This window comes from Labeo rohita, chromosome 6 (assembly GCF_022985175.1).
Source record: "Labeo rohita strain BAU-BD-2019 chromosome 6, IGBB_LRoh.1.0, whole genome shotgun sequence".
Lineage (NCBI taxonomy): Eukaryota > Metazoa > Chordata > Actinopteri > Cypriniformes > Cyprinidae > Labeo > Labeo rohita.
In genome coordinates, this window is record NC_066874.1 from 11,366,745 (window position 1) to 11,392,858 (window position 26,114).

The window sequence follows — 26,114 nt, forward strand, 5'->3', positions numbered from 1 at the left end:
TATTTCAGTTTTAGTTAATGTGTTTGTTTTGCCTTCATGAATGATTTAAACACAGCTATGACTTTTGTCACTTGAAAAAAAAAAGACAGAAAAGAAACTCCAAATAATACCTTGAAATACTTCTTTATTTGTGTACATGTAAAACATCTGTTCCAAAATACCAAGTGACAATGACACCTAAACAGAAAGGTTGAACTGTGTATAAAATTTGCACAAAGTAAATCACAATGTTAAGTTAAAATAGTTAGTGAACGGCTCTCTGTATTAAATCTATTTAACACGTCTTCATTGACCTGTAATGCAGCATTTTATTTATGTTTTCACTTCCTTTGTGTGACCACCAGATGTCAGTAGTTATAAGCAATTGGAACAGAACATCAACAGCGTTAGTACAAACTGTGTAGTCCTAGTAATAAATGGTTTGAATTCTCCTGATCCATTAACAGAAAATTAAGTGAACAACTTTTGTTAGCATGCATCAGGGTGTGTTTTAAGCCAAAAGATTTTAAGACCTAATAGGCAGCCCCATATAATTTATTTCTGTAAATCATTCAAGGTAAGGCACTAGCTCACCGACTTACAATGTAATGCTACAGTGTCAAATAAAACACTGTCCTATCCAGTAAAAACCATTACCATAGCATTTCCTGCACAATATGAGAGGGGGGCATCCTATTAAAAAAAGTGTATTGAAACAAATAGCACCAGTAACACCGTGAGATAAATACTACGTATACATCATGATTAGCGCAAGATACATACGAAGTATGTGAAAGTGTTAAAGATAAGTTTACAATTCTAGTTATTTTCCTACAGAAACGTAGTAGTGTGAGTCTGCTAAGCTCAGTCCTCTGGTCATATTTCATCACTTAGCTTGGATTTAATGAGTACGATCGGTTCAGTTATATCAGTACTTTAACTGTAACAATACTGTTTCAAACCATCTCAAATCTACAAGCGCAAAAATGTATAAACACACAAGGTATATTGGTAGCTTGTTTAGAGAGTGCAAAACACTGACTCTTTTAGGTGCATGGGTATGGGTTTGTAGGCTTGAAGGTGAAGATGGGAAGGTTCAGGACTTTGTTAGTTTTGAGGGTCCAGAGAGGGATCCATGTCTAAGCCATCAAGGTACTGGCTGCAGTTGGGATCACCCCTTATCAGTGGAGAGGTGGGGATGGGTCTTCCTGTGTGTGGATTCACACACCAGCACTCACCACGATGTCCATTCACTGACATCTTACACTGAAACACATACAATAGTCGAAATTAGTTTTTAGAACTAAAATTAACATTTTGAAGACTTTAAAGGAATGTGTTTTTACTATAAGTATTGTACTATACTATAAGAAGTATTTTAACTTTAATTGACAGCATTTGTAGCAAAATGTTGATTATCACAAACACGTTTTTTAAAGTAAATCTTTTCAGTCGCACTTTATTTTAAGGTCAAATTCTCACCATTGATAAACCATTAACTATGATGTTTGCCTCAATAAACTCCTAATTTGCTGCTTATTAATAGTTAGTGAAGTAGTTGTTAAGTTTAGGTATTGGGTAGGACTGGGATGTAGAATAAGGTCATGGAGAACATGTACTAATACTAATAAACAGCAATATGCATGCTAATAAGCAACAAGTTAATAGTAAGAATTGTTCCCTATACTAAAGTGTTACCCAATATGCATATTAGCATGATTTTAGTGTGGAAAATTTAGCTTACCTTCCTTTTCTGTGGTAAGTAATATTCAATTTTGCAATTTGACAACAGAATGCATAAACCCTAAAACCTTAAGTTGACTGTGTAAAAAAAGAAAAAAAAAAGGAAAAAAAGAAGGAAAGAAAGAAAGAAAGAAACAAACAAAACTTTGCAGCTCAACAAATACTGTTTTAACAGGATAATAAAAAAAGAAAGAAAGAAAGGAAAAAGAAAACTTTGCAGCTCAAGAAATATAGTTTTAACTGGAATAAAATTAAGTGATTTTATAAAATTATAAACTTAACTTAGCCAACTACATCTAAATATCCTTAAAGATTAAAGATAGATTGGCAACATTAATTTCCATCATAAGTGCCATAATATAATCTTGATTTTCCCCTTTCATTAAAGATGCAAGGGACATGTAGAAATCATTTTTATGCAATTAATAGGCCACAAATTCATTTTAACCTGTATTCCATTAATATTAATGCAAGCCACTTTGTATAAAAGGAGTGAAGTAAGCAGGATTAGACTGACAAGATTAAATAAAACAATTACATAAATAAGATCCTCTTAAGATCTTTCTTTCTTTCTTTCTTTTCAATCTCTGGCTTTGCAAGGTTATGGTAAATGACCCGCCATGTGATAAATTTTTAAAGAGGTACAAATATTCCATGTAGTCTCAATATCAGGAGTTAAAAGTTGCCTGCCTGCACAGTATTATTTCATATTAAAGAATTATTAAAGAATTACCACAGTACTTATTAATAAAAAAAGGTTTAGATGGATTATAGGAATTCACCCTGCGGAACACGTAAACCTTCCAAAAAGTATTTAATATATATACAGAGAGATGGCAAATCTACAAAAATGTGTGTTGCCTTGAACTTTTTGCTGCTGAATAGGGAATTAAATACCTGTTTCAGGTTGTACTGCCCCCTCTTGTCACAGTTGGGTATGTGCAGGGAATAAAGGTCCTCCAGGGGGCCCCTGTTATCTCTGAAGGGTATTTTTGCAATCCTTTCCAGCACCTGGTCAAGCTCCTGCTGACACTGGCTCTAAAATATATAAATAAATGTGTTTGAATTTTAAATGGTGGTCAGCTTGGTATGTCTTGTTATATTTAACATTCATTTCTCAAATCAACTCCCAAATGGCCTTTCTTCCCTTATGATTTAATGATGTTTAAGTAAATTAAAATCTATGTAAAATGAGCTATTCTCTAAATTAAAATCTGTAATACACACACACATTAAAATCTTACTAATGTGTCTGCGTCATTTGTGGGTTTTCACTTAAAGTGTAACAAGACCTGACAATACAACCTGCAAAGCATTTGGTGTGTGTACTGAGCCTGAAAGTGCTTTAAACATGTTACCATGCATTTGAAGTCTGGAGACTGATCAGATTTGACCACTGTATTGTAAGCTCCAGAGGCAATTATTAATCATAGGTCAATTGAAACAGTGTGTTTTGTCCAGGTTTGGAAAAGCTATGGCAGGTTTAGACATACAGTTCACAACATTAGAATGCATTATATGAGTATCCCACTCTAAAAAAAAAATATATACACTGTAAACAAAACTTGTCTCTGCAATTCCACATAAGCAATTCAACACAAATATATTTAAACAGATCAGACAGAAGATGAAAACAACTGTATTGATTTTATTTTGGATTTTCATCACCTACCTGTTTAGCATGCGGTGCTTTAGGGTCCTCAACTTTATTGTACTTCATTTTAGTCTTCAGCTGCTGACGATGTTGAAGGACAGCACTCTCCTTCCATGGACTATCTTTGGTCGGCTTCCTTATAGGAGGAACCTCAGTCAGACCAATGTCCAAAGAGTCCTGTACCTCACCTGATGATAGGACACAACATATTTATCAGTTAAAATTTGTAATATTATTAATATTCTTATCTTTTATGACTAATTATTAGAATTATAACAGGTTATTCAAACATATTTCTTTCTTTCAGCCTTTATATCTAAATCACTAATGCTCCAGAAGGACAAAATAAGTTAAATTTACCCTGATTTTCAAATTCTAAAAATTGTTTTCACCCTGTCTCAGAATGCATAGCGTTTTCTTCTGAAGCATCAGTGAGTGTTTAAACCTTCTGCAATAGTTGCATATGAGTCCATCAGTTGTCCTCAGTGTGAAATAGATATCACTAAACAAAAAAACAAAAACAAAAACAAAACCAAAAACAAAAAAAACAGCACACAGCTGTGGATCATTCAGGTAACAAAGTATTAAGAATCAAGTGTATGTAAACTTTTGAACTGGGTCATTTTTATAAATTGAACTATTTTCTCTTGTGGACTATATGTAGATGTCTTTTATGTGAAATATCTTATTTAGGTCAGTATTAAATAATAAAAAATAGCATACATTTTGTATGATCCCCTCTTATTTTGGTAAAATAATTACCATTTTGCAGATTCTGCAAGGTGTATGTAAACTGACCTCAACTGTATTTCAGCAGCCATGTGTCACAATTCGAAGGAGGGAACAAGGAGATGCAAAGATGTAATTCAAAATACATTTTAATGAATAAACTGTAGCAAGTACAAAGAAAGTCAGGGAATGATGATCGACACCTGACACTAAACACAGAGCTTAAGTAATGAGGGAGAAAATGAAGGAATTGGGGAAACACAGATGGCAAAAATGAGACATAATTGGAACAGGAAACAGGAAGGACCAAATATGGGCATGGAAAACACAGGAGAAAAAAAATAGATCAAGTCCATGGGCATGACATCATGCCCCCCTCCATAAGGCGCATCCTTGCACCACATAACATCGAGGGATGGGAGGGTGGGTGCCTTGGAGGTCCCTCAGGACAGGCTTATATGGGACTCCTCCAAGGCGGTACCGGATCTGGGCACCATGGCGGAGCAGGCAACTCTGGGAGCCATAGCGGATCAGGGAGCTCAGGGGGCCATGGCAGAACAGGCAGCCCAGGGAGCCATGGAGGAGCAGGGAGCTCAGGGAGCCATGGCGGAGCAAGGAGCTCAGGGAGTATTCAACGTAAAGACGAAGCAGGTACATGTAATTATAAAAATTGCCCTCAAGGCAAAAAATGCCCCTAAAAAATAAATTTTGTAAGGGTAAATATTGCCCCTTAATAGAAAATTATGGTTGTACTTTATTTTAAGGTGTCTTTGTTATAGTGTAATTATACATTTAAGTACTAAGTAATAATAATTACATGCACATGTTTTATGGTTTGGGTTAGGATTGTGGTTTGGCTTAGGGATATTTGCATGAATATGATTTTATGGACATTCCCCTAGCCAAGCAAATGTGTTGTAGTTGTTGTTGTTTTTAATCGTAAGCAGAACAGGCCTAGCTCAACACTATGACTGATGATTTGGGTCTTTTTATCATAATTTGCTATATTTTGTATAAATATTCACTTAATTTTGTAAAAGTGCATTAGGTTACACATTTCTGAATCATGTATAACTGAACAGAAACAACCTTGGGTGACTTGTTTGAACTGGTCTTTAGAATGTTTTGCAGCATAATTGAGTCTGGACCACTGAAGTATTGAAAATTCTTTCAGACAAATGAATGTCAGACAGATATAGGGTGTTCAATAATTTTTACATGGTCGTTTATTCCTTACACAATGACCTTACTAAAAGTAACCAGTTCAAAGCATTTAAACAGTCTGAGTTTAAAGCTTCTTAGCCATCTGAGAGGAGTTACAGCATTCATGGCTAAAAAAAAACAAACTAAAATGCATGGATAAAATTTAGCATACCACAGCAACAAACAGCGAGACTGAACAGCAGGTAACAAAACACTCTTCATTTTCCACTTGTCAACACATCTTAAGAGCTTGCTGCTTAACCTCAGTGGTGATCTCTTTGAAGCTAGAATCCCAGCAGGTTCTACAGAATTGGATTGAAATCAGGTGTACAGTATGCAAGAGACAGACTTTTCCATTCCAGAGGTAAAGCATTTCTTCTTTCCTTGAAAAACTTCAGAGTCAACCTGTTTTGGTATAAAAGAGGATAACCCCACTAAGCAAAGCAGCACTAGAGCCTTGCACACTGTGTCCCTTCTTATCTAAACACTGAAGATTAGTGTACTCTCCCCTCCACTTGGAGAGCCAGTGCGTCTGGACAACATAGTAAAATGGCAATTTTTAATATATATAGTAACACTTCACAATAAGTTTTGTTAAAATTATTTAAAATTAACTAGCAATGAATAATACTTTATTTGCAACATTTACTAAAAATATAAACAAAATTTTAACTAACATTGATAAAAATGTGTGATACTGCATTCATGCAACAGTTTGACGGCACAAGGGAAACAACGAGAGTGTCTTTAAAAATGCTCTTTTGTGCAAACTACTTCCTTCCGCCACAGATTCAAATTTAAAGTTGACAGTTAAACATCTGAGCCCAAGCCTCTGTTACTAATTCGAAAACGCCACTTTAGAAGTAGTAACAAAGGAATGTTGAGTTGCTTCATTAAAAGTGATTGTATTCCTGTATCAAAAGCTCACTGTATTGTATTGTAGAGTATTATGAGAGAGATGGACTGGGTGAGTGTAATTACTTGCACCTGATATGACATTCATTCTTCAGCTAAGTCTCATATTCACAATAAAACATTAGTTTGATTGGCCACTGAGGAAAGCAGTATCTTTGTCGTATTATCCGTTCATCTGTTAAAGGTGATTATTAATATAATCAATATAATCAATAATTTACTTCTGACTCACTCATAAAAACAGTCTCTTGTCACCATCTAATGGCAAAACAATGAAACTAGTCACCATCGCTGTCACGAATCTGGTCCTGTTTAGTGGATTACTCTTTTGCCTAGCCCCCTGTATACCTGTTTGCTGGTGTCGACCCTGCCTGTTTATGACCATGTCTCTGTCCTGTTTCAATAAAAGCTTGCATTTGGATCCACCCACTTCTCGCCTTGTTCCCTCCGTAACAATCATGAACACACACATTGTTTACCAATACTAAATACTATTATTAAATACTACTATTATTTATATAAAATAACAGGCATCATAAAAGTTGCTGGGCAATTCAGTCAAAAGTACAAAGGCAACTCTCTGATATACAGCATTAAATGTAAATAAAATATAATGTGATGAGATTTTGCCCTCAGCTGAAACTATTTGCTCTGGAACAAATAATAGACCAAAGATTGCCCATTAAATTTACCCAAAACAAATTATACCTCATGTGTAACCACTATAGAGATTTCAGAGCTAGCAACAAATTCTGGCCAAGGTAAGGCTGCTCTCAGTGGGTTCATGAGCACTGAACGGCCGCTGAGTCGCTGACGCCAACAACTAAAATCTCAGAAAATACTGAAGCTAGTTTTCAAATAGACATTGTCTTTATTAACAAACTGCGTATTTGAATCTTAAAAACTACATTCCATGACACAAAAACAGTATTATTTATAAAATTATAGCAGATTTGGGCGTCTGCCATAACACTCGCTGTGAGACATAACGCAAGTGTAACGACACGAGCGGTGAAACGGTTGGAGTTCAGATATCACTAGAATATCACACTCCTCTCAGGCAATCAGATCTAAAGACTAGAAAGAATATATATACGCACATACAGTACACAAAATCATGAAATATTTATATTGTATTGTTTTTTTTAAATACTAATATATTCTATATTCAGTTGAACCATTTTCTCTTTGAGCCATTTGTATCACACCGCCTAAATGTTCAAATCTTACTTTGAGGACAAGAACAACTTTAATCAAGCCCAGAATCTATGTTCAAAAGTCTTATCTTCATGTTTTCCATGTATTTGTGTTCACAAGCCACCCTTAATAAGCTGCAGTGGACTTTTTGGATGTCTCCACAAGTTCCCCAAGTACAATCATTCAATGGAAAGTGGAAGGAACTGTTTTAATCTGCAGATGTTTTCCAGGTCCTTCAGGAAATAAATAGGGGGAGGGATGCATCCACAAAAGATGGCAATTCTTAAAATAATCCACATGGAGGGCCAATCATCACTGTCCAGCAGGAAAGAGAAGAACACAAAACTAATGTGATTAATTTTTACAACCAGGGGCTGGTTATTAAGTTGTTTCCATTACCTTTACATCTACCAAGAGAATATAACTGCATGGATGCTCAAAATGCATGCTGGTTTGAATGGGTAAAGAACTTACAGTGCTGGAAGCAATGCCAAGTTGTAGACGTAGGGTGATGCCAACAAGCTTAATCACTACCATCTTATCTGGCATCATCCAATGCAACTCTACACTGGAACTCTGGCTTGGTAGTCAGCACTGATGGTACATGGGAACTACATGCTCCTTGCCTTAATAAAAAAAATTCTCCTCTCCATCTGTTTGGGATCAAAAATCTCTGTTCAACTGTCCACTGAAAGGATGGAAGTGAAAACCATAAGATAGAGATCTGTTCCACTGGTTCAACACTAATTTAATATCCTATGTGCTTTGCAAGGATCTTTGTGGAAGAAGAGCAGAAAAATCTATTTCCATTGTTTCTAAGTCCTCATCAGACTAGGCAGGTTTATACACAATATTTATGGCACAGAAGTTTCTTCAATTGACAATTTAAATCTTTATCAGGATTGCTATTATAAGCTGATGACCAGCCCTAAACCTGTCAGAACCTCTGCCATGCTACATGAGATTTCAGACATATTCTATATAATGATAGATAATAATAGATTTGATCATGTAATGAATGATTGTAGTTTTACATTTATTATTTATTTATTTATTTATTTATTTATTTATTTATTTATTTATGTGTTTATGTGTTTATTTATTTATTTTTAGATTTTAGGTAGCTTTGATTTAAGTTTTTTTGTATTTAGTTTTAGTTATTATAGTTTAGTAATTAACAGAACACTTCCTAAACCTTTTAAACCTTAAGAAACCCAAAATTTCAAGTTTCTTATATGTTTTTCATCCAAACCTCAGATCTTTGGAAACACACTGTCATAGTCTGCTGTTTCTCACACTGAAAACTACTAGAGCAGGCTTCATTTCCGATGGTACTCGTCTTTTCCACATCTTTAGTCATGAATAATTTGTGCCCTTTGTGGTAATTGCTTTGAACAATCAGGTTTGTGGGATTTTTTCCTTTAATTTTAACACCACAAATCATAGGAATGGCTATGATAATGCATTTGCCATTTTCATAATTACACTCAAAATAGTCCCACACAGGGTTGTGCTGTTTCCAAACAGCCATCATCCATGTCTCTCAGTATCAGCTAACTTCACATGCACCACATCACCATCTGAAACTCTTCAATAAGGTTCCAGTGACTAGCATTAGTTAACTACATTAGTTAACATGAACCAACTATGAAAATTACTTCTGAAGCATGCATTAATTTTAGTTAATTTCAGCATTTACTAATACTGTTATGAGCCTGTGGGCATAAAGTACACGGCGCAGTAGTATAATCCAAAACAAAGTGTTTAATAGAGAATTCCCAAGGAAATACTGGAGACCACAGGAGTAGACTAAGGGTGCGCCTCAATCAGCTCCCGAGCTCATGAATCAGTATATCGTGTACACAAATTCAGTCACAGGTAGGTTCCCTAGCTCACTGCACATTGGGACAGTGTTCACTAGAATTCTGATGGCATGGCTATGTACATAGTAGAACGTCATCACTGGAATTAATAAGCAACAACCAGGACCGATCTCATTTTTATATTATTTTTTATTCTCTTGAAACACATTGTACTGTTACGTGTTCTCACAACATTTTAGAGGAATATTACATTCTAAATTTAATTAGATGTGTTCATTACCTGTCTAGCGATGTGTGTTTATGTTTAAATGTTCTAAAAAACAGTTTGTCTTCAAATCTTCCATTGCGTGTCATTATATTTATCGCGTTGGCTCGTATGGTTTATATTTTGCGTTTCAGAACTGTGACGTTATTTCCAGTAAGGAGCACTGATGCTCCCTAGAATTTTTGATGCATTGTGGGATTTTTTAAGGAGCGAATGTTCCAGTGCACTGGAAGGAATTAACGATCGAGACAGTCCGTAAAATGGCCGACTCCCTGATCAGTGCCCCGACTACTAAACAAGGGAGCTGATTGAGATGCACCCAAACTCTACTCAACTTTCATGCAAGACAAGGGAACTGACAAAAACACAGGTCTTATATATACTGGGAAGTCCAACAGAGGAGGAAGGGTGTTAATTCAGGAGGTGGGCATGGGGCAGGCAAGGGGCAGGTAAGGGGAAAAGGGGACAGTTCATGGAGCCAAGGTGGAGAAGATAGTGGGAGGAGTCCGGAGCAGGACAGCGGCCCACGGTAAAGTTGACAGCAGGAGGAGCCATGCTGGAGAAGGGGCTGACATACCAGGGGGACAACTGACGGCAATGGGGATGGTGAAAGAGGAGCCTAGGGCTCAGAGAGCTGCAAAGCCAGGGTCCAGAGAGCTGCAGAGCCAGGGTGACACCAAGGATCTGGAGAGCCAGGGCGAAGCTGACGGCTCAGGCGACTGAGGCAGAGGCGGGGATCCGTAAGACCACAGTGGAGCTGGAGCCACAGAGGACCAAGGTGGAACAAGAGGGAAGGAGCGATGACACAAAGCCAGAGAAGTGGCATGCCGTACCAGAGGAAGGTCGACAACTGACCAAGGCAGAGCTAGAGGGATGACGGAGCAAAGTCAAAGTTAGAGGATCAAGGCGGAATCTGGGACACGAAGGCTGGAGGTTGAGACAGTGGATCAGGAACTGGCTGGTTTTAGGAGAGGAGGTGGAAGAGGGAGGCTGGGAGAGAACACAGGAGAACAGTTGCTGGGCAGAACCAATGGAGACTCAGGAGACAAAGGAGAGTTGGGTGGGACCAGTGGGGATGGAAGAAGCCAAAAATCTTCTTCATTTAAACAGTCAAGTAATTCAGAGGCCAGCAGCAACTCACCCTCTGTGGTGGGAGTGTGGGCGGGGTCCCAATTAATTCCCTCAATCTCCACGAGGACTCCCACAGCGATACATGGTGTTGCTGGCTCACGCACCTGGTCAGACGTATCTTGAGGCTCTGGTACCATGGCAATGATCCACTCTGCCACTCTAGTTTGGTGGGCTCTGACAAACGCTTAGTGCAGTGAAATGGTGATGACTGGCTGTGCTCTGGAAGTGAAGTAGGGCTGGCTGGGTCCTCATCCAAGAGGAATACATTGAAGGGCGAGCCAAAGAAAGCCAGCACCCACTCAACATATTTGGTAAAACTCCTCAGAGAGTCGTTCATGGGCAGGTGTGCCTTCAACCCCTCAACCGCTGGTCCAATTCAGTCCATTTTAACATAACCTACTCGATTTGAGGGTCTTGCGTTTTGTTACAAGCTTGTAGGTATAAAGCACATGGCGAAGAAGTATAATCCAAAACATTCTTTAATAGAGAATTCCTGAGAAAATGCTGGAGAACACACCAGTAGACTACCACTACACAACATTAATGCAAGACAAGGGAACTGAGGAAAACAGGGCCAAATTATTACCCCCCACTCGTTGAAATTGCTACATGATTGCCTAATCCTAACCCTACCCCCACACCTAACCCTAAACCTACCAATACTAGGGGCGTAGTAATCCGGCAGGGGTCAGAATTTGGCAAAACACCTCCAAAATGTATGGAGCTGTAATCATCAACTGTATAAGAAAATGACTATAAGTTCTCGCTTGTTTACCATCTTTAGTGTTTATTTCTGTTGGAAACTGCAGTGATATGTACTACTTGGTACTTATGTCTTGTGACAAAGTTCCTACCGGTACGTTTTGTCATGAGATCAGATAGCATAGAACCATTATTATTATTTTCAGTTAATATAACAACTATTGTTGTCATTTTTTTTTTGTTGACTTTGCTGTATTTATTTGCAGTTATTGTATTTCCGTTATTTTATGATTGCAGTATTTTAGTTTTAATTTTCAGTTTCTAGAGAAAAAAAAATCCCTGATTAACATCAGCTCTAACTTTTCACTTTACACAAAACAAATAACATTGTACTGAATTCAAGCAATCTTTTTCACAAACAATGCTTCCAAATTAAAATGCATCTATATTTCACTGAACACATCTGCCTAACAATCGCACACATAACGTACACTCTACAGCATGCAGGCAAGACAGAACAAGCTCGACTAAAAAGTGCTAAGTGACTAATAAGGTTCACTGATTAACCATAATTCGGGCCTTGGGGAAATAATTCTGCCCTACATCCTCATCTCCAGACCAACATGTATGAACGACAACTATACCATGAAAACTTATGAAAAAAAAAAAAAAAAAAAACACCACCTCCGCAAATTCCAAAGAGGACCTTAGACCATTGCATGCTCCCACCCCGAGCGTGCTCGCCTCAACATTTCTCACATTGTTTGTGTTATCTCCAAGCTGCTACGGGGAGCTAGAGAGTTTATTCTGGACACAGACACAGTAAGATTCTTGGCATTTGAGTTGCTGAGTCGCCCTAGGGGGGGATGGCAGCCATACCCACTCTTGCAGAAAACTGGGGGATTAGTTTGCTCTATTTTAGTCCAACGGGTACCGCTTCCCCACAGCCCTGTAGGTATAGCTCATAAGCAGTCCGTTTATTTTTGAATCCCTCTCCCAGGTGCTGAGGGCTTTGTGAGGCCTGTTTTTTCGGGTCACTGCAAATGGGAAGGGGGTCACCAGCCATTTCCCTCTTAGTGAAGATGAGACCAATATATGAAGACCTACTTGCTCTGTGCTGTCAGCACAGTGCTTTACATTATGGCCAAAACATTACACTGGAGGTTTTCCATGACCCATTTTAAAATTTGCGCAGCCCCACAAATCCACCACCATCAATGTCATATACTGTATAAGACTTAAAGATCTCACTTAAGGCAGCAAATTATATTCTTAAGAATTACACCACAACTGACTACTTACTATTTTTTTTTTTTGTTGTTATTTTATTTATTTATTTATTTATTTTAAGCAGAAGGAGTGCCACATTTTTAAGAGGTTATGTCAAATATTTCAGCTTTGAAAAATATATTTTAGCCCTTTGCTTGGATCCTAATACAAACAAGTGCAGCAATTTAGCAACAGCTGTTACACTAAGTGTACCTTTTGCGGCCAGGCCCTTGCACCCATTGTAACATACTAGCACACAGAGAAGAGAATATTTTGCACACAAAAGAAGCTGCTTATTTAACAATTAGGGTTTTAACCTATTCAGCAATAATTATGCTTTATTAATAATAATAATTATAAAAATAAACCTTTTACATATATATTTTATTCAGGTATGTCACCCCATTTAAAGGAAGGCTAGGGAGATGCTTCTCCAGGCTGAAGAAGGGCCACATACTGTGGGGCACCCAGGTACATTGTGCAAAGGCTGCAGTCTTTTTAACAAAGGCAAGCCTCTTAGGGCGTTTTCAGACTCATCAGATCATTTGCTTTGTTTCTGAAATTGTTACAATGTTACAGTTTTCTTTTTAGATAGGTTCACTTTAACAAAGCAACATTTCAAAGCATTCAAAGAGTACACCTGTTTATGTTTCTTATAGCGTCATCTGCCAAGATCAACCTGATCTCATGACGAAAACGTGCCTGTGAGTACTTTTTCCGCAAGACACAAAATATATACCAATAAGTACATATCACTGCAGTTTCCAACAGAAATGTCCACTGAGTGGTGCTAAATGAGTGTTCGTTTTTTTCCCCCGAACAGATGAACATACATACGGTTTTCGATCACTCATCTTGCAGCTCTTTCATTGTAAGTCATGTTTTTGACAGGATTCGTACCCAAGTATTCCACATCCTAAGTCCAATTCCGTGCCGGCTGAACTACCGAGCAAGTTTGCTACATATTGGTTTTGTGTCCCCTCCACCACCCTAAACCTCACAATACTAGGGGGTAGTAATCTGGCGGGGATCAACACCAGAAAGAGAAACATATGGAGCTGTAATCATAACTGTATATGAAAATGATTACAAGTGCTCATTGTTTACCGCCTCTAGTGTTCATTTCTGTTGGAAACTGTCATCAAATCTTCAGTGGGATAGCATTCTTACAATGTACCCATTTCGGAAAAGAACAGATTAAGGTGCTCTTTTGTTTTTAAAAAGTGTTCTTTATTATACTCACAGAAATACAAACTGATGCTTTTTATATAACATATTTCCTATTATTAATTATGATACAGATTGGTTCGTTGGTCCGTTGAGTCGAATTTCATTCTCACCACAATCAAACCGTTCCAGAGTTCATTTTAAATTAAGCTGAGGCCACTTTGTCCAGGCGATCTCCAACTGATTATTTCAGCGAGGGTCCAAGCATGATTGCTATGTTCATATATGCTTAAACTAACCAAACTGATGGAGAAAATGCACCAGATTCTGAAACAAATACTCCAAACAAGCTAGGTGTAAAAAAAAAAAAAATCCCTTGTCAGTGCCAGATTACAGTCTAACAGTTCTTTGGGCCATTTTATTGTTAAGGTTCACAGTCTCATGGTAGTGCGGCTGCAATCCCTTTACTTCATTCACCTGGTATTTCATGTCTCCTGCATCAAATTTGTTTGTCTCAGTCCCCTCGCTTCTGTGGACCTTCCGTCTTGTGGATTGGATAGTGCAGCATCCAACGTCATCAATAGAGGCATCCTAAAATGGTTGCTAATCTATGAGTTCTGTCGCCCAGAAGCTGTACTATTAGGACTCTGGCCTGATCTGTGAGTTTTCTCTCGTTCTCCTGCTTGTCTAAGTGCTATGTGTTCTTTCATGTGTTCGCTTTTTTAAGTTTCTCAGTTGCTGGTCATTACCTGTTGGACCTGTTTCTCATTTCCTCCCCTATTATTTCTCCCTTTGACTTCTGTCTTATGCCGTTTATGCCTTGCCAGTCCAGGCTTTATTGTTCTTGTCTGTACCGTTATCTGTCTGTTTGCATGTTAGGATTCTCTGCTTCACCCAGCCCAGTCAATAACTTAATGAAACCTGAAAATATTTGTTAGATTGTAAATGAATGGGTGAATTGTTCTTTTAATTTCTTTTTATTAACACTCTTTAATAAATAATTTTAATGAAAATAACATTTTAAAAAAAGGGTTTCACTTTATTTTGATGGTCTCTTTAACACATTCTGTTGACTATATGTAACGTTGCAAATACATGTCTACTACCTCTTACTAGATAGTGTTATTTTAGTATTAGTAGACTGGTAGGGTTAATGTTATAGAATAAGTTGACATGTACTTGCAAAGTTACTTACAGTCAGTAGAATATCTTACAAAAAAACAATTGTGGTAGGTAGGGGAGACCAGGGGCAATTGTAACAGACTACTTGAAATACTTTAAATACACCAGTCATCTTTTCATACTAGAAACAACTGTAGGTGCACTAATTAATACATTTGATATATTGTCTCTAATAAGAACAAGACTATAATATTAAATAAATGCAAGAAGTCAGAGTGTTACAATTGTGTTTGGGAAAAATACACAGAAAAATAAATCATATTAACCCACTGTATCTCAAATAAAAGCCTACCTCAAATTAATCACTTCACTGCTGTATATGAGACATCTGCTTTCAAAGGTCTTTCAAATTTCTATTTTTGCAAAAGACCAGGCAACTATTCTAGTCTTAACTAGATTTTATTTATTTAAATATATATTTTATATATATTTTAATCAAATACATTAATTAGCTGATGAAGCAAGAACAATCTTTAACCAAACTTTATTGAAATGGTATAAGATGGGCAATTTTGGTCCTGGAGGACCACTGTCCTACAGAGTTTAGTTCCAGCCTTAATCTAACACACCTGAACAAGCTAATCAATGTCTTCAAGATCACTAGAAAGCTACAGGCAGGTGTGTTTATTAGGGTTGGAGCTAAACTCTGCAGGAGAGTGGCCCTCCAAGAACGAAGTTGCCCATCCCTGAGAAAGACATATAAACAGATCAACTCAATGAGATCATGTGGATATAATATTCATTGTACTAAAAAAAAAAAGACTTAAAAGCAACACATTGTTTAATGTGTAACACTAATCATTTTTAAATGTAGTTTTGCATTTAAATATGTTCATTTACCAACAGAAATGTATGTCTACATAGACAAACAAGGTGCTTACACTGGGCCATGTGGCTTGGGGGCAATTGCAACACAATGTTACAATTTCCCCCAATGTTGTAGCCATGATAAAATCTCGAATGCTAGCTAGCCACACCTATATTAGTGTAGGTTGTTCATGTTTATTTATTTATTTATTTATTTATTTTTATCAACAGTGTAGCGATAAAATCTATGTAAGTTTAAATTTGCGATCATCTAAACTACAGACAACGGAAGAAGTTTCATAATGTAAAATCAGTATTTTGTTAAAAAATTCTGCTGAGGTGAAATGATCGTGCTGCTTTTTTCACAGGCAGAGAGAGAATCCTACTGATCGTTTGCAGATCAAGTGCCATCACTTTAGCTTGTTTCTGATTGGAGGAACTGAGTGTGTTACAACTGTCCCAATCTCCCCTACTTCCATTCCATAGTGTACACAAAGTAGGTGTGATCATGAATCTCAAAAGTAAAAGTACAAAGCGAGCAAGCATTCAAAAGCATTTCCAATGCACCATTTATATACAGTATAATTACCTAATGATATAATTGTGAGAGAAAGCATTGAAGTATACCTTTTCCTCCTATCTTGTATTTACTGCCTTTAGGGTCATTTCCTTTCTGAACATGTATTTGGATTCGATTTATTAATAAGTTTAGTTAATACAAAATACTAATTTCTTGAGTCAGGACTATCCATACTATAGAGTGGTGTATTTGACGTCCAGTGTACACAAAAAAAAAAAAAAAAAAAAAAAAAAAAAATTGGATGAAAAATCATGAATTGTGATTAAAAATCAAAAAATCGATTCTAAATCGAAATCCTTACCCCAGGAATTGATATGAATCAAATCGTGAGATACCGAAAGATTGTAACAAAACAATGTGTTCATACAACAACTATTTTCTAAATTGCAGTTATTCCACAAATTTTTTTTTGTTGGTTTGTTATTGTGTAAATCAAGAAATATTTAGTAAAAAGAGAAAAGATGAAGTAGATGGCCTACAGAGAACCTTCTGACCTAAACAAGTAGAATAAGGACTCCAATAATACAAATAGAGCAATGACAGACCAACTGTGTGCTCTCAATCACTCTTCAGACTGTTAAGCTTTTAAATGCCATCTAATAAAAAAATGTACTTTAACAGCACATTAATTACACACTTCAGTTACGACAATGTAAGTGAGGCAGTCTTGTGTTAAACAGCTATGCTCGTCATTTTCAGGAAGTGTATGTTTTCCTGTCTTTCACCAGAAAACATGCCCTCTACCACAACAGGATTTGGAGAACACTTGTGTAGAGCTTCAAAGAACCAAGATCAAATATTCGCTGTGAATGTTCAAGATTTTAAACAAAAACAATGGATTCCTATGAACCTATTCACAGTGGGCACGAACATTTGCCCACAGACAGACCAAAGTTGTTTGTTTTTATGGAAAGCTTTTGGCCACGTTTACCAAGACAGTGCTGCTGTATAATCCAACATGTTGGTGCCACTAAAGTTATTTTGACAACACCAGCACAGGACGTGGGGATGCAGTATTTGCAGAGTTCATGAACCCTTGCAGCAGTTCATGAACACTTTGTACTATAAACATAAATCAGACCTGTTTTGAAAGTCTGCTAATAATGTATGTGCATAAATATAAAGACTCTAGGTAGATATTATAGTATATATAGTATATTGCTACATCAAAACTCCCTTTCCCACTCAAAAAAGGGGGTACAGTTGGGCCTTTTGTCTATTTAATTTTATTTACCTCTCATTTCCCTCTATAATTAAATCTAAAATTGTATATTTTTATAATGTGACTGAGCTAATGAGAAACTGTCACATATTTTGAGACAAAAAACAGTGCTATTTATGATGTTCAGTTCAAGTGATTAAATCCATAGTTTTAGTAACTGTCAAATAGGTGAAAGGATAGTATTTGAGATTTTTATATATATATATATATATATATATATATATATATATAATATTAAAAAAACTACCTAGACACCATCAATCAACCAATAGATGGCATATTGAATTTTACATGAATGAAAAAGAGGCTGTGAAGGACTTACATAATGACACTGAATTGTAGGTCCAATATTATGTGCCCTTTCATAGTAGCATCTAAACAAACACATTCACCACAATAAAAACATTTAGACATTTTGCAATCCAATTCAAACTAATTATTTTGCAAACAGTTCAAAACTTTGCAATCCAATTCAATCACAGTAATACCTAATAATAAGAATATTTAGACATTTGGTCAGTGTAGTCTAAAAACATATTTTCTTTTTGAAGCACTTGGAACTGCTCTGTCTGGCTTCATCATCAATATTCATGATCAAAAGTGCTATCTCCAGTTTCATAAATGAGGCCTGAGCCAAGTCCCAGACTAAAATGCTGGGCTGTTTTAACTGAAAGGAACTTGCACTGACTGATCTTAAAATATGTCAGTTTCATTGTTATGTGTCAAGATGCACACCAGTAGTCTTTTTTTTATCTAAGGCATGTTCATAAAAGCTACTTAAATGTTCTAACTGAACTATGGCACTAAACCTGGCTTAACCTAAGCCCTGTCTGTGAAACCAGGCCCTAATGTTTTAAAAACAATGTCAAAAAGCAGACTATTCAAATGAACTGGGGAGGGGGAGGGGCATTACGCCCAAATGTGGGTTTTATTATTAGCATTATTATTATTTCATAATAATAATAATTGACTAATTTTCTCCACTAAAAGTGTTTGAGCCTCAGAGACCATAAATCACAGAGACCTCAAACCTGATATGATCCCAAATCCCACCCACTATTCAGGTATACATACATACTAACGTAACACTAGGTAGGGCTACAATTGCCTAATTAAACGTAACTTTTTTTTGTTTTGTTTTGTTTTGTTTTTCAATCAGTTAATTATAGATCTATAAGATCTATACGCACTCTCAACTAAATCGATTCACAGACCTAAGTCCAAACTTTTAAGGACATTTACGTGTGACGTTTTGCTCAAGATGTAATTAAATTCCGCCAAGGAGGGTGTTACGTCAATAAAAAAAAAAAAAAAAAAAAAAAAAAAAAAAAAAAAAAAAAAACAACTTTAAATAAAAATATAAATAAATAAATAATAAAAATAAAAATAATACTATCGGCGTGCCACAGTAACATTTTTACTGAACCCATCTGGCTACCCAATTAAAAATTTCCTTAGGGCGCCGATGCTTTTTCTTGGTCGAGACCCGTCCTCCTGTACTATTTGTTCAGACCCATCTTCTCTCTCTCTCTCTCTCTCTCTCTCTCACACACACACACACAGTGATAAATTTACTGCAGGAAAGGGTCAAAGCGCAAAATCCGTCTTGCTATCACTGTTGCATTCCATTTACTCCCTAGTTCTCCAGAAAACGCTTTCTTTTAACTTTATTTTTCCTTCTTCACCTTATGTTTAATTTCAGAGAGATAAAACATTCGTAAACATAGACTTTGGACTGTTACAGTTACAACAGGTGCCTAACTAACAGGCTGTTAAAATATTTAGTCTATAATTTGTAGAGTATGCTACGAACGGCTGATATCGAACTCCAACCAATTAATCAAGTCTTTTATCGATGACTGCTGATAATTTGCCACTGTACTGCAGTATCAGCAAAACACGGAATAGAACACTTTTGTGAAAAGAATTTCCATTAATTTTGTTAAGGTATACAAATGGTGTTTCATTAAACATGTTTTTTTTTTTTTTTTTTTAAATTTATTTCATACGGTGTGTTATTTTAAAAAATGTATATAAGGCAATGCCCTCTGTTCTATGACATAATGAAATGAGGAAAAAAATAATTAAATACAACACCTTCTAAAATTTTAACGGAACAGCTTTATAAGCCTATTAGTTCCAACAAATCATCTGATTTTTATCATCATTATAACAGGTTGACGCAAATTATCCAAATCCCACATTTATAGCTCTGTCACTTTATGTAGTAGGTTCCTGCCACAAATAATAATTGAAATCACTTATAAAGCCTTTAAATCACTTACCGCTTACTTCCCGAGGCTCTGCGCTTCCTGTGGGCTCAGTGTCCACTTTACGTCCACATCTCCCGAGCCCTTGAACCAGCTGCTCCAGGGGCAACTCCGAATCCGGCTTGGGATAACACCGCAGACCACTGGAGCATCTCGGTGTGTAAACGCCGCACAGCTCGCCCTCTTGCCGGGCACACACTGGACAGCAGCCGCAGCCAGGCTCGCGAACAATCTCCGCGCACGTCTCCGTGAGCATCGGGCAAGCCGCCTGGCGCTCCGCAGTGCAGCTCGGACAACGGAACACCATTTCCGTGCGAGCGGCGCCGTGAAAAGTCACCAGTGCCAGCAGCAAGCTGCAACTCCCGTAGAACAGCATCGTGTCCACGATGTAGAAGCTCTGCGAATCGGAGGACTAACTTATGCAGGTAAAGAAAAGTGTACGCGGACAGGTGAAGGCTAACTGGGGCTGCTGCGGGCTCCTATCAGTGTTCATATGCCGCTGACATCATAGGAGATGACAGGCGGGCTGCAGCTTTGTCAAACAAATCCTCAAAAGGGCTACAGTGCCAGCGCCTTGGGTTTGTATTTCAGTAAGGCCTGGGTCCTGCCTCAATTTCAGAACAGAAATTTTGTAATAAATATTTTAATCGCCACTTTTTAACGTGTAATGTTAAGCCTGTCATTAAATAAAAGTGCTTATATAGCAGATAGAGTAAGAAAGTCATGCTTGGCTCCAACAGTCACTGAGATTATTCCTGAACTAAGCTAAACCAGCAGGGTCTTGATAAATTAAATGGCTTAATTAAATGAAATTCTTGGAATACAGGTGGAATTTGAGTTGTTAAAGTTATTTATTTATTTTCCACAGGGGGAGCCTGTCCTCTGACGACAAGGCACACACTACACAGTTACATAATATGTCTAATACAGGTCATGTTTATTGAATACATTATGCATGACGCAAATAATTAAATTTTAAAGATAATGATTAATTTATACTCTTTCAGTCCATACTAAAACAACTGGCATGGAGGGAGGCGGTGGTCAGTGAAGTGTCCCTCACTGTCTGTTCGGTCTGGGCTGTAGTTGGCAGGGAGTAACACAGCAACACTGATATAGTGAATAAACAAATAAGCAAACTATTCTGTGTCATTGTAGTCATGGCTACAGTCTTTTTGTATATTAAAATTAAATGTCAGTGCTGTGCCTTCATATACTTATAGGACTAGCCTACAAGCTGAATGTTGTTGTAATCTCTCAGTTGCCTATTGATTACAGGGGCCAGGAGTTGAGGTATCATGCTTACCAACCAAACAACCATTAACCCGTCCAGAGCAAAGCCCACACTCTGTTCCCCTCTGAGACTAATCGTTGTTTATTTAAGGGTACAGGAATAGCTGCTCCATGTGAGACCTATAGCTGCAGCGGTTGCCGAAGAGATATAAATGAGGATTTTTTTTTTCTTTGTGGGTGCCCTCTGATTTCATGGCATTTTATGTATTTGTGGTTGGCAGGCTTCCTTTTCGCCTAGGAGATTTTGATGGAGAAAGAGGACTTTTGAAATGCCAGGTCATGTGGGTGTTGTGATGAAGCAGGGGTGTTTATGCAGAACCTCATGTGTCATTTTTTAAAAAAGAACCAGCTGGAGACCCACAGGCTTATAACCCATGTCTGTGTACCCGAAGTTTGTACAGCGTCTGGGTTTCTGTAGGATTTTGAGGGCTATAAGCCACAGTATCTCCAGTTGGTTAAGTGCAGTTCTCCATCAAGGACATTTCTGAGTACACAAGTAAGATAAATTACACTAATGCCCTGAGGAACCTCTATACGGCATACCCCACTGTGAAAATTAGCTGGAGAAACTTTTCACGTTGCTAAGATGCAAGTCATGAATATCAGTGATTTTTTATTAGAGACTGCAGGCAGCAGATGATTTGTATGTATGTGTGTGTGTATATATATATATATACACGTATGTATGTATGTATGTATATATAATCATAAATATATAAATAATATATTATCTTAATGGAAATATTCAAATATATGTATATTTGAATATGTGTGACTGTATATTAAAAAGTATATGTTAAAATACTAACTAAAGTGTGTACTTTGGAATATTGTTTCCTGAGGTTTTGTGTTTGATTTCCCAGAAAAGCACAGTGGATGTTTACTCAATGTGGACCTAAGACAAGAGAGAACAAGCATATTTGCACACATTACATGTCTACCATAAAAACAGCAGTTACACAATCAGGTTAGTAAGGCAAGGTAGATTCTGATGTGTTGGCACTGTAAACTACTGTAAAAATGGACATGTCAAGATATATGTCAACAAGATAAGAGTTTTGACTGTGATATCCAGCAGTAGGGGCAAACTAACCAGAAAAAAATGTTTTGTTTTTTTTTGTTTTGTTTTTTCTTTTTATTAATAAACAAATAACCACACTTTAAGGCTTAATGGATAGTTTATTTAACATTCTCAGGTCATTAAACAGCTCTTCTTCAAAATACAAGTTCCTTCTGTTTGTTTTATAGTGCATGTAAAAGACGCGGGAGGGCGCGCTTAGTTTAATATTCACTTGTTTGGCTTCTTCGGGCCGCCGTACCTTTAAGAAACAAGATCATATGACGGCTGGATGTCAACAAATGTGAAGGGGAATTACACTGAGCTAATGCCATGATTCCCAATACCGGTTTAAAACCGGGTATAACGTTTTTTAGGGCTACGGGTCACGTATTTTTTGAAGCATAAGGTATGTTTTAGCGCATTTCATGAGAACAGACATTGACCAACACTGTGGTTGGAGCGTCAGGAAGTATTGCAAGTGTTGTTAAAATAAAGTCAGAAAATATTCTGATTGAAAATGGACATATCAGGAGCTAGTCTAGATACTTGAATTTTTGTGATCGTGTGTTGTAATGGATAAAAATAATTTAAATTGCTATTTGACAGATAGCAGTAAACATAACAGAAATAGGAAGAGATGGCACTCGGTTTGCATGTACACAGTGGAGGAGCACTGCGAGAAATATTTGTGAAATCCCACCCGCTTTTCAGCTACATCTACTTTTACAAGCCTGTTTTTTATTTAACGTCCTGTCTTTATAGCATGTATATTCAGATGAGAATAATTGTCCTTTTGTTTGCAATAACTTGGAATATTTCTGTTAATATAATATGTTTCACTCTTTTTAGGATGTCATCCACTCAGGCCGGTCAGTCAACGGTTGTACACAGACTTGCCACATTACTGCGAAATAATGGTATAGAATCAGTATTTAATTTGTATTATTGTTTATTTCAGCTGTTTCACCAGGCCCTGTTCCTGAAAAATATGCACACAGCAAAAAATGTAACAAAGAAGCTGTCCACAGAAATTTGCAAGATTTGGATTGAGTAGGATTGAGTGCAACTGCACTGCAAGTTTAGAATGGAATGCTATTCTCTTTTTGCTGAAGGCACAGAGACAAATCAGTGTACTCCATATTTTCAACTGCAAAATTCTGAGAACGCTTTTGCATTTGTTTGAGGATGCTTAGCATGAAAGCATTGCCTTATGTTCTTGTTGGTGTCTGTATAGGTGACTCTGTACTGGATGGTTCCAGTACTCTCACTCTGCAAGTGGGATGTTTACAGCACCTGACACAACTCTTTGAGCGGCACCTTCTCTCACGAACACATCAGCATGGTTTTCTGGCTCTGCCGTCCCACCCAGCAGACACTGCCTCTCTGCTGGAAGTCCAGTTCCTCTTTGACATGCTGCAGAAGACAGTATCACTCAAGGTACTGGAGGTTCTAATGATGCTTTGATGTGTTTACGTTTACAGACACATTACAGACTTATTAGGAGTAGGCTATAGCTTGAGTCTGAGGAAAAATGTATTCATAATTAGTAGTAGTATGTTTTTATACTGTATGTCATCTTTGATTAAGATGATTTTCTAACTTCAGCTATGTGTTTTGACTAATCCTTATTTATGTTTTTTGTTTTTTGTTTTGTTTTTTTGTTTTTTAATTTAAAAGCGTCTTAATTTGCCTATCCAATAATTTGAGCTGCTGTTGCAATAATCTGATCATATCTGTTTGCAACACAGCTTGTTAATCCACCTGGTGTGAAACTACAGTATGTTGTGAAAATCTTCCCTTTCAAGTCCCTCAAACACTTAGAGGTATTTCAGAACAAACTAACCAAATTCAGTTGTGTTTGTTGTTTCATTCTGCCATATTGTCTGAAATGTTGCTGTTTATTTGTTTATCTTTCTATTTAGCTCAAGCGTATTCCTCCTCATTGTCTGGAGGGTCTTAGAGGAGTGTATTCTCAGCTGGAAGTCTTCACTTGCTCAAAAGGTGTTAGCTCTCTAGAGGTAATTTTTACACCAGCAAACATGGCCACAGTGACTATAGACTTATATACAGAAAGTAATTGTTGTGTGTGTGTTTAATAGGAGCTTCTTTCTCTGTGTGGAGGAGATCTCAGCTCAGCTTTACCTTGGTTAGAACTTCATACCCTTAATTTCAGTTACAATTCCATTTCCTGTCTTGATGAGTCGCTAGTAAGTATCTCCTGTTTTAAACTTATGGAATAGGTAAAATAGAGTAACAGAAATTGGAATCTGCATGTAACAATGTTCTGAATTGTTTTAGAGTCTGCTAAATGTCCTGAAGTGGCTTGACTTGAGCCACAACAAGATCCAAGATTGTGCTGAATTTTTGAAGGTACGTTGCTCTTGCTCTTTTTTATTTTTTATTTTTGGCTAATGACCAGTACTAGACAGATTCACATTCACATTTATTTCTTAATGATTTTGAGGGAAAATCTGTAGATGTGTGTGAAAAAATGATATGTTAATAACAGAGTTGCAATCGAAATTATTCAACCTCCCAGAGACTGCAGTACTTCAAAAATACAAGCTTTTCTGAAGACCCAAGACTTTATAAAAAACAGTTTTCTGGCATATTGAAAGTAATAATGTCAATATATAATGTAATGTTTTTGAGTTATAGGATTTTTTAATAACACAGCCATGTCATAATTATTCAACCCCTATTCAGCATTGCTTATTTAAGCCACTTAGTTTTATGGTAGGGAGCAAAATTGTCTTAAAACACAATTAAGCCTTCAGAAACTCTGTTAGAAAGTAGAATTAGCTTGGGGTGTTATACATACATACATTTATCCCAAGCATGTGTTGAAGTAGCAAATATGGTAAAGTCAACAGAGCTCTCACAAAAGCTATAAAGAAATAGTTTTATTATATTAGAAAGTCTAAGGCTATATGGAAATTTCCAAAATATTAATTATTTATTATTATTAAACTACTATTAATAAACTATTAATAGTTCCTAGAGACACAACTGGCAGCCTTATTCTTTAGTTTAAAATGTGTTGTGCCAGAAAACCTTTGAAGGTGTTGAACAAAAAAGCACAAGCACTCATAAAATGTTTGATCGGAGCAACTGAGAAAAACCTGCAGTGTACAGCCAAAGACTTGCAAGATGACCCGACGAAAGGAGGAAACACATTTCAATGCAGTATATAAGAACACACTAGATAAGCATGGCCTTCATGTTGAGACATATTGCCAAATACCACTCTTGAGCCAAAAGAAGAAAAAGGCAGACTTGAACATGCTAAAATTCATTTGGATAGACCTGTGGAGTTCTGGAAGAATCTTTTGTGGAGTGATGTGACCAAACATAGTTTTACTGTAGCAGGAAGTGGAAAACATGACTGTATGAAGGATGTCATGGATTCTTTGAAGTATCAGGCCATTTTGGCAAGAGTTCTGATGCCTTTAGTGGAAAGACTGAAGCTTATGATCAGTGGACTTTCCTGCAGGACAATCATCCCAAAGTATACATCCAAATCTACTTATGCTTGGTTCAGGGATCAGTCATAGAATGTTCTTGAGTGGCCTGTTGAGTCTCCAGATGTATTTCTAAGTGAAAATATTTGGTTGAATTTAAGGAAAGCAGTGGCAATTTGAAAACCAAAGATTATCAGTGATCTGATCTTCTAGTGATCTTTTCATGCGAGGAATGGGCCAAGATTGCAGTAGAGATATTACAGAAGCTTCTAAGCACTTCCAAGCAGCATTTATTGGTGATTTTAAAGAATAAAATATTCAGAATAATTTTAAACATGAACATTTAGAGCCAATTTTATTTATTTTTTTTTTCATTATTCATCAACTTACGTTCTCAGAATTACTCAAATGTGTATTAATAAACTTTCTCCAATAATGTACTAATGGCTTTGTTGAATTGTT

The 26,114-nt window shown here is 36.8% G+C and overlaps 2 protein-coding genes across 2 annotated transcripts in view; one reads left to right on the forward strand and one right to left on the reverse strand.

Annotated features, from left to right (window-relative positions):
• Positions 1–107: 107 nt before the first annotated feature.
• Positions 108–20,383, reverse strand: igfbp2a (insulin-like growth factor binding protein 2a). Its single transcript, XM_051112859.1, has 4 exons — positions 19,854–20,383; positions 3,395–3,564; positions 2,620–2,760; positions 108–1,245 (listed from the first exon to the last, which is right to left on the reverse strand). The coding sequence occupies exons 1-4, from the start codon at positions 20,212–20,214 to the stop codon at positions 1,087–1,089; spliced, it is 831 nt and encodes a 276-aa protein (XP_050968816.1). The 5' UTR covers positions 20,215–20,383; the 3' UTR covers positions 108–1,086.
• A 2,069-nt stretch (positions 20,384–22,452) lies between these two features.
• stk11ip (serine/threonine kinase 11 interacting protein) overlaps positions 22,453–26,114 on the forward strand; it is a 39,332-nt gene continuing 35,670 nt past the window's right edge. The window contains exons 1-7 of the mRNA XM_051112862.1: positions 22,453–22,597; positions 23,041–23,108; positions 23,426–23,628; positions 23,940–24,014; positions 24,114–24,209; positions 24,291–24,398; positions 24,490–24,561. Coding sequence (XP_050968819.1) covers positions 23,042–23,108; positions 23,426–23,628; positions 23,940–24,014; positions 24,114–24,209; positions 24,291–24,398; positions 24,490–24,561 — 621 coding nt within the window. The 5' untranslated portion in view covers positions 22,453–22,597; position 23,041. The remainder of the gene's footprint in view (positions 22,598–23,040; positions 23,109–23,425; positions 23,629–23,939; positions 24,015–24,113; positions 24,210–24,290; positions 24,399–24,489; positions 24,562–26,114) is intronic.

Bases quoted from the DNA above. Each gene is read 5' to 3' on its own strand.
- igfbp2a (XM_051112859.1), bottom strand. From the start codon at position 20,214: ATGCTGTTCTACGGGAGTTGCAGCTTGCTGCTGGCACTGGTGACTTTT. The intron at 3,565-19,853 runs GTAAGTGATTTA...TCCTATCATCAG, and splicing joins AGAGCCTCGGGAAGTAAGCG to GTGAGGTACAGGACTCTTTG. The intron at 1,246-2,619 runs GTATTTAATTCC...TATGTGTTTCAG, and splicing joins GGCAGTACAACCTGAAACAG to TGTAAGATGTCAGTGAATGG.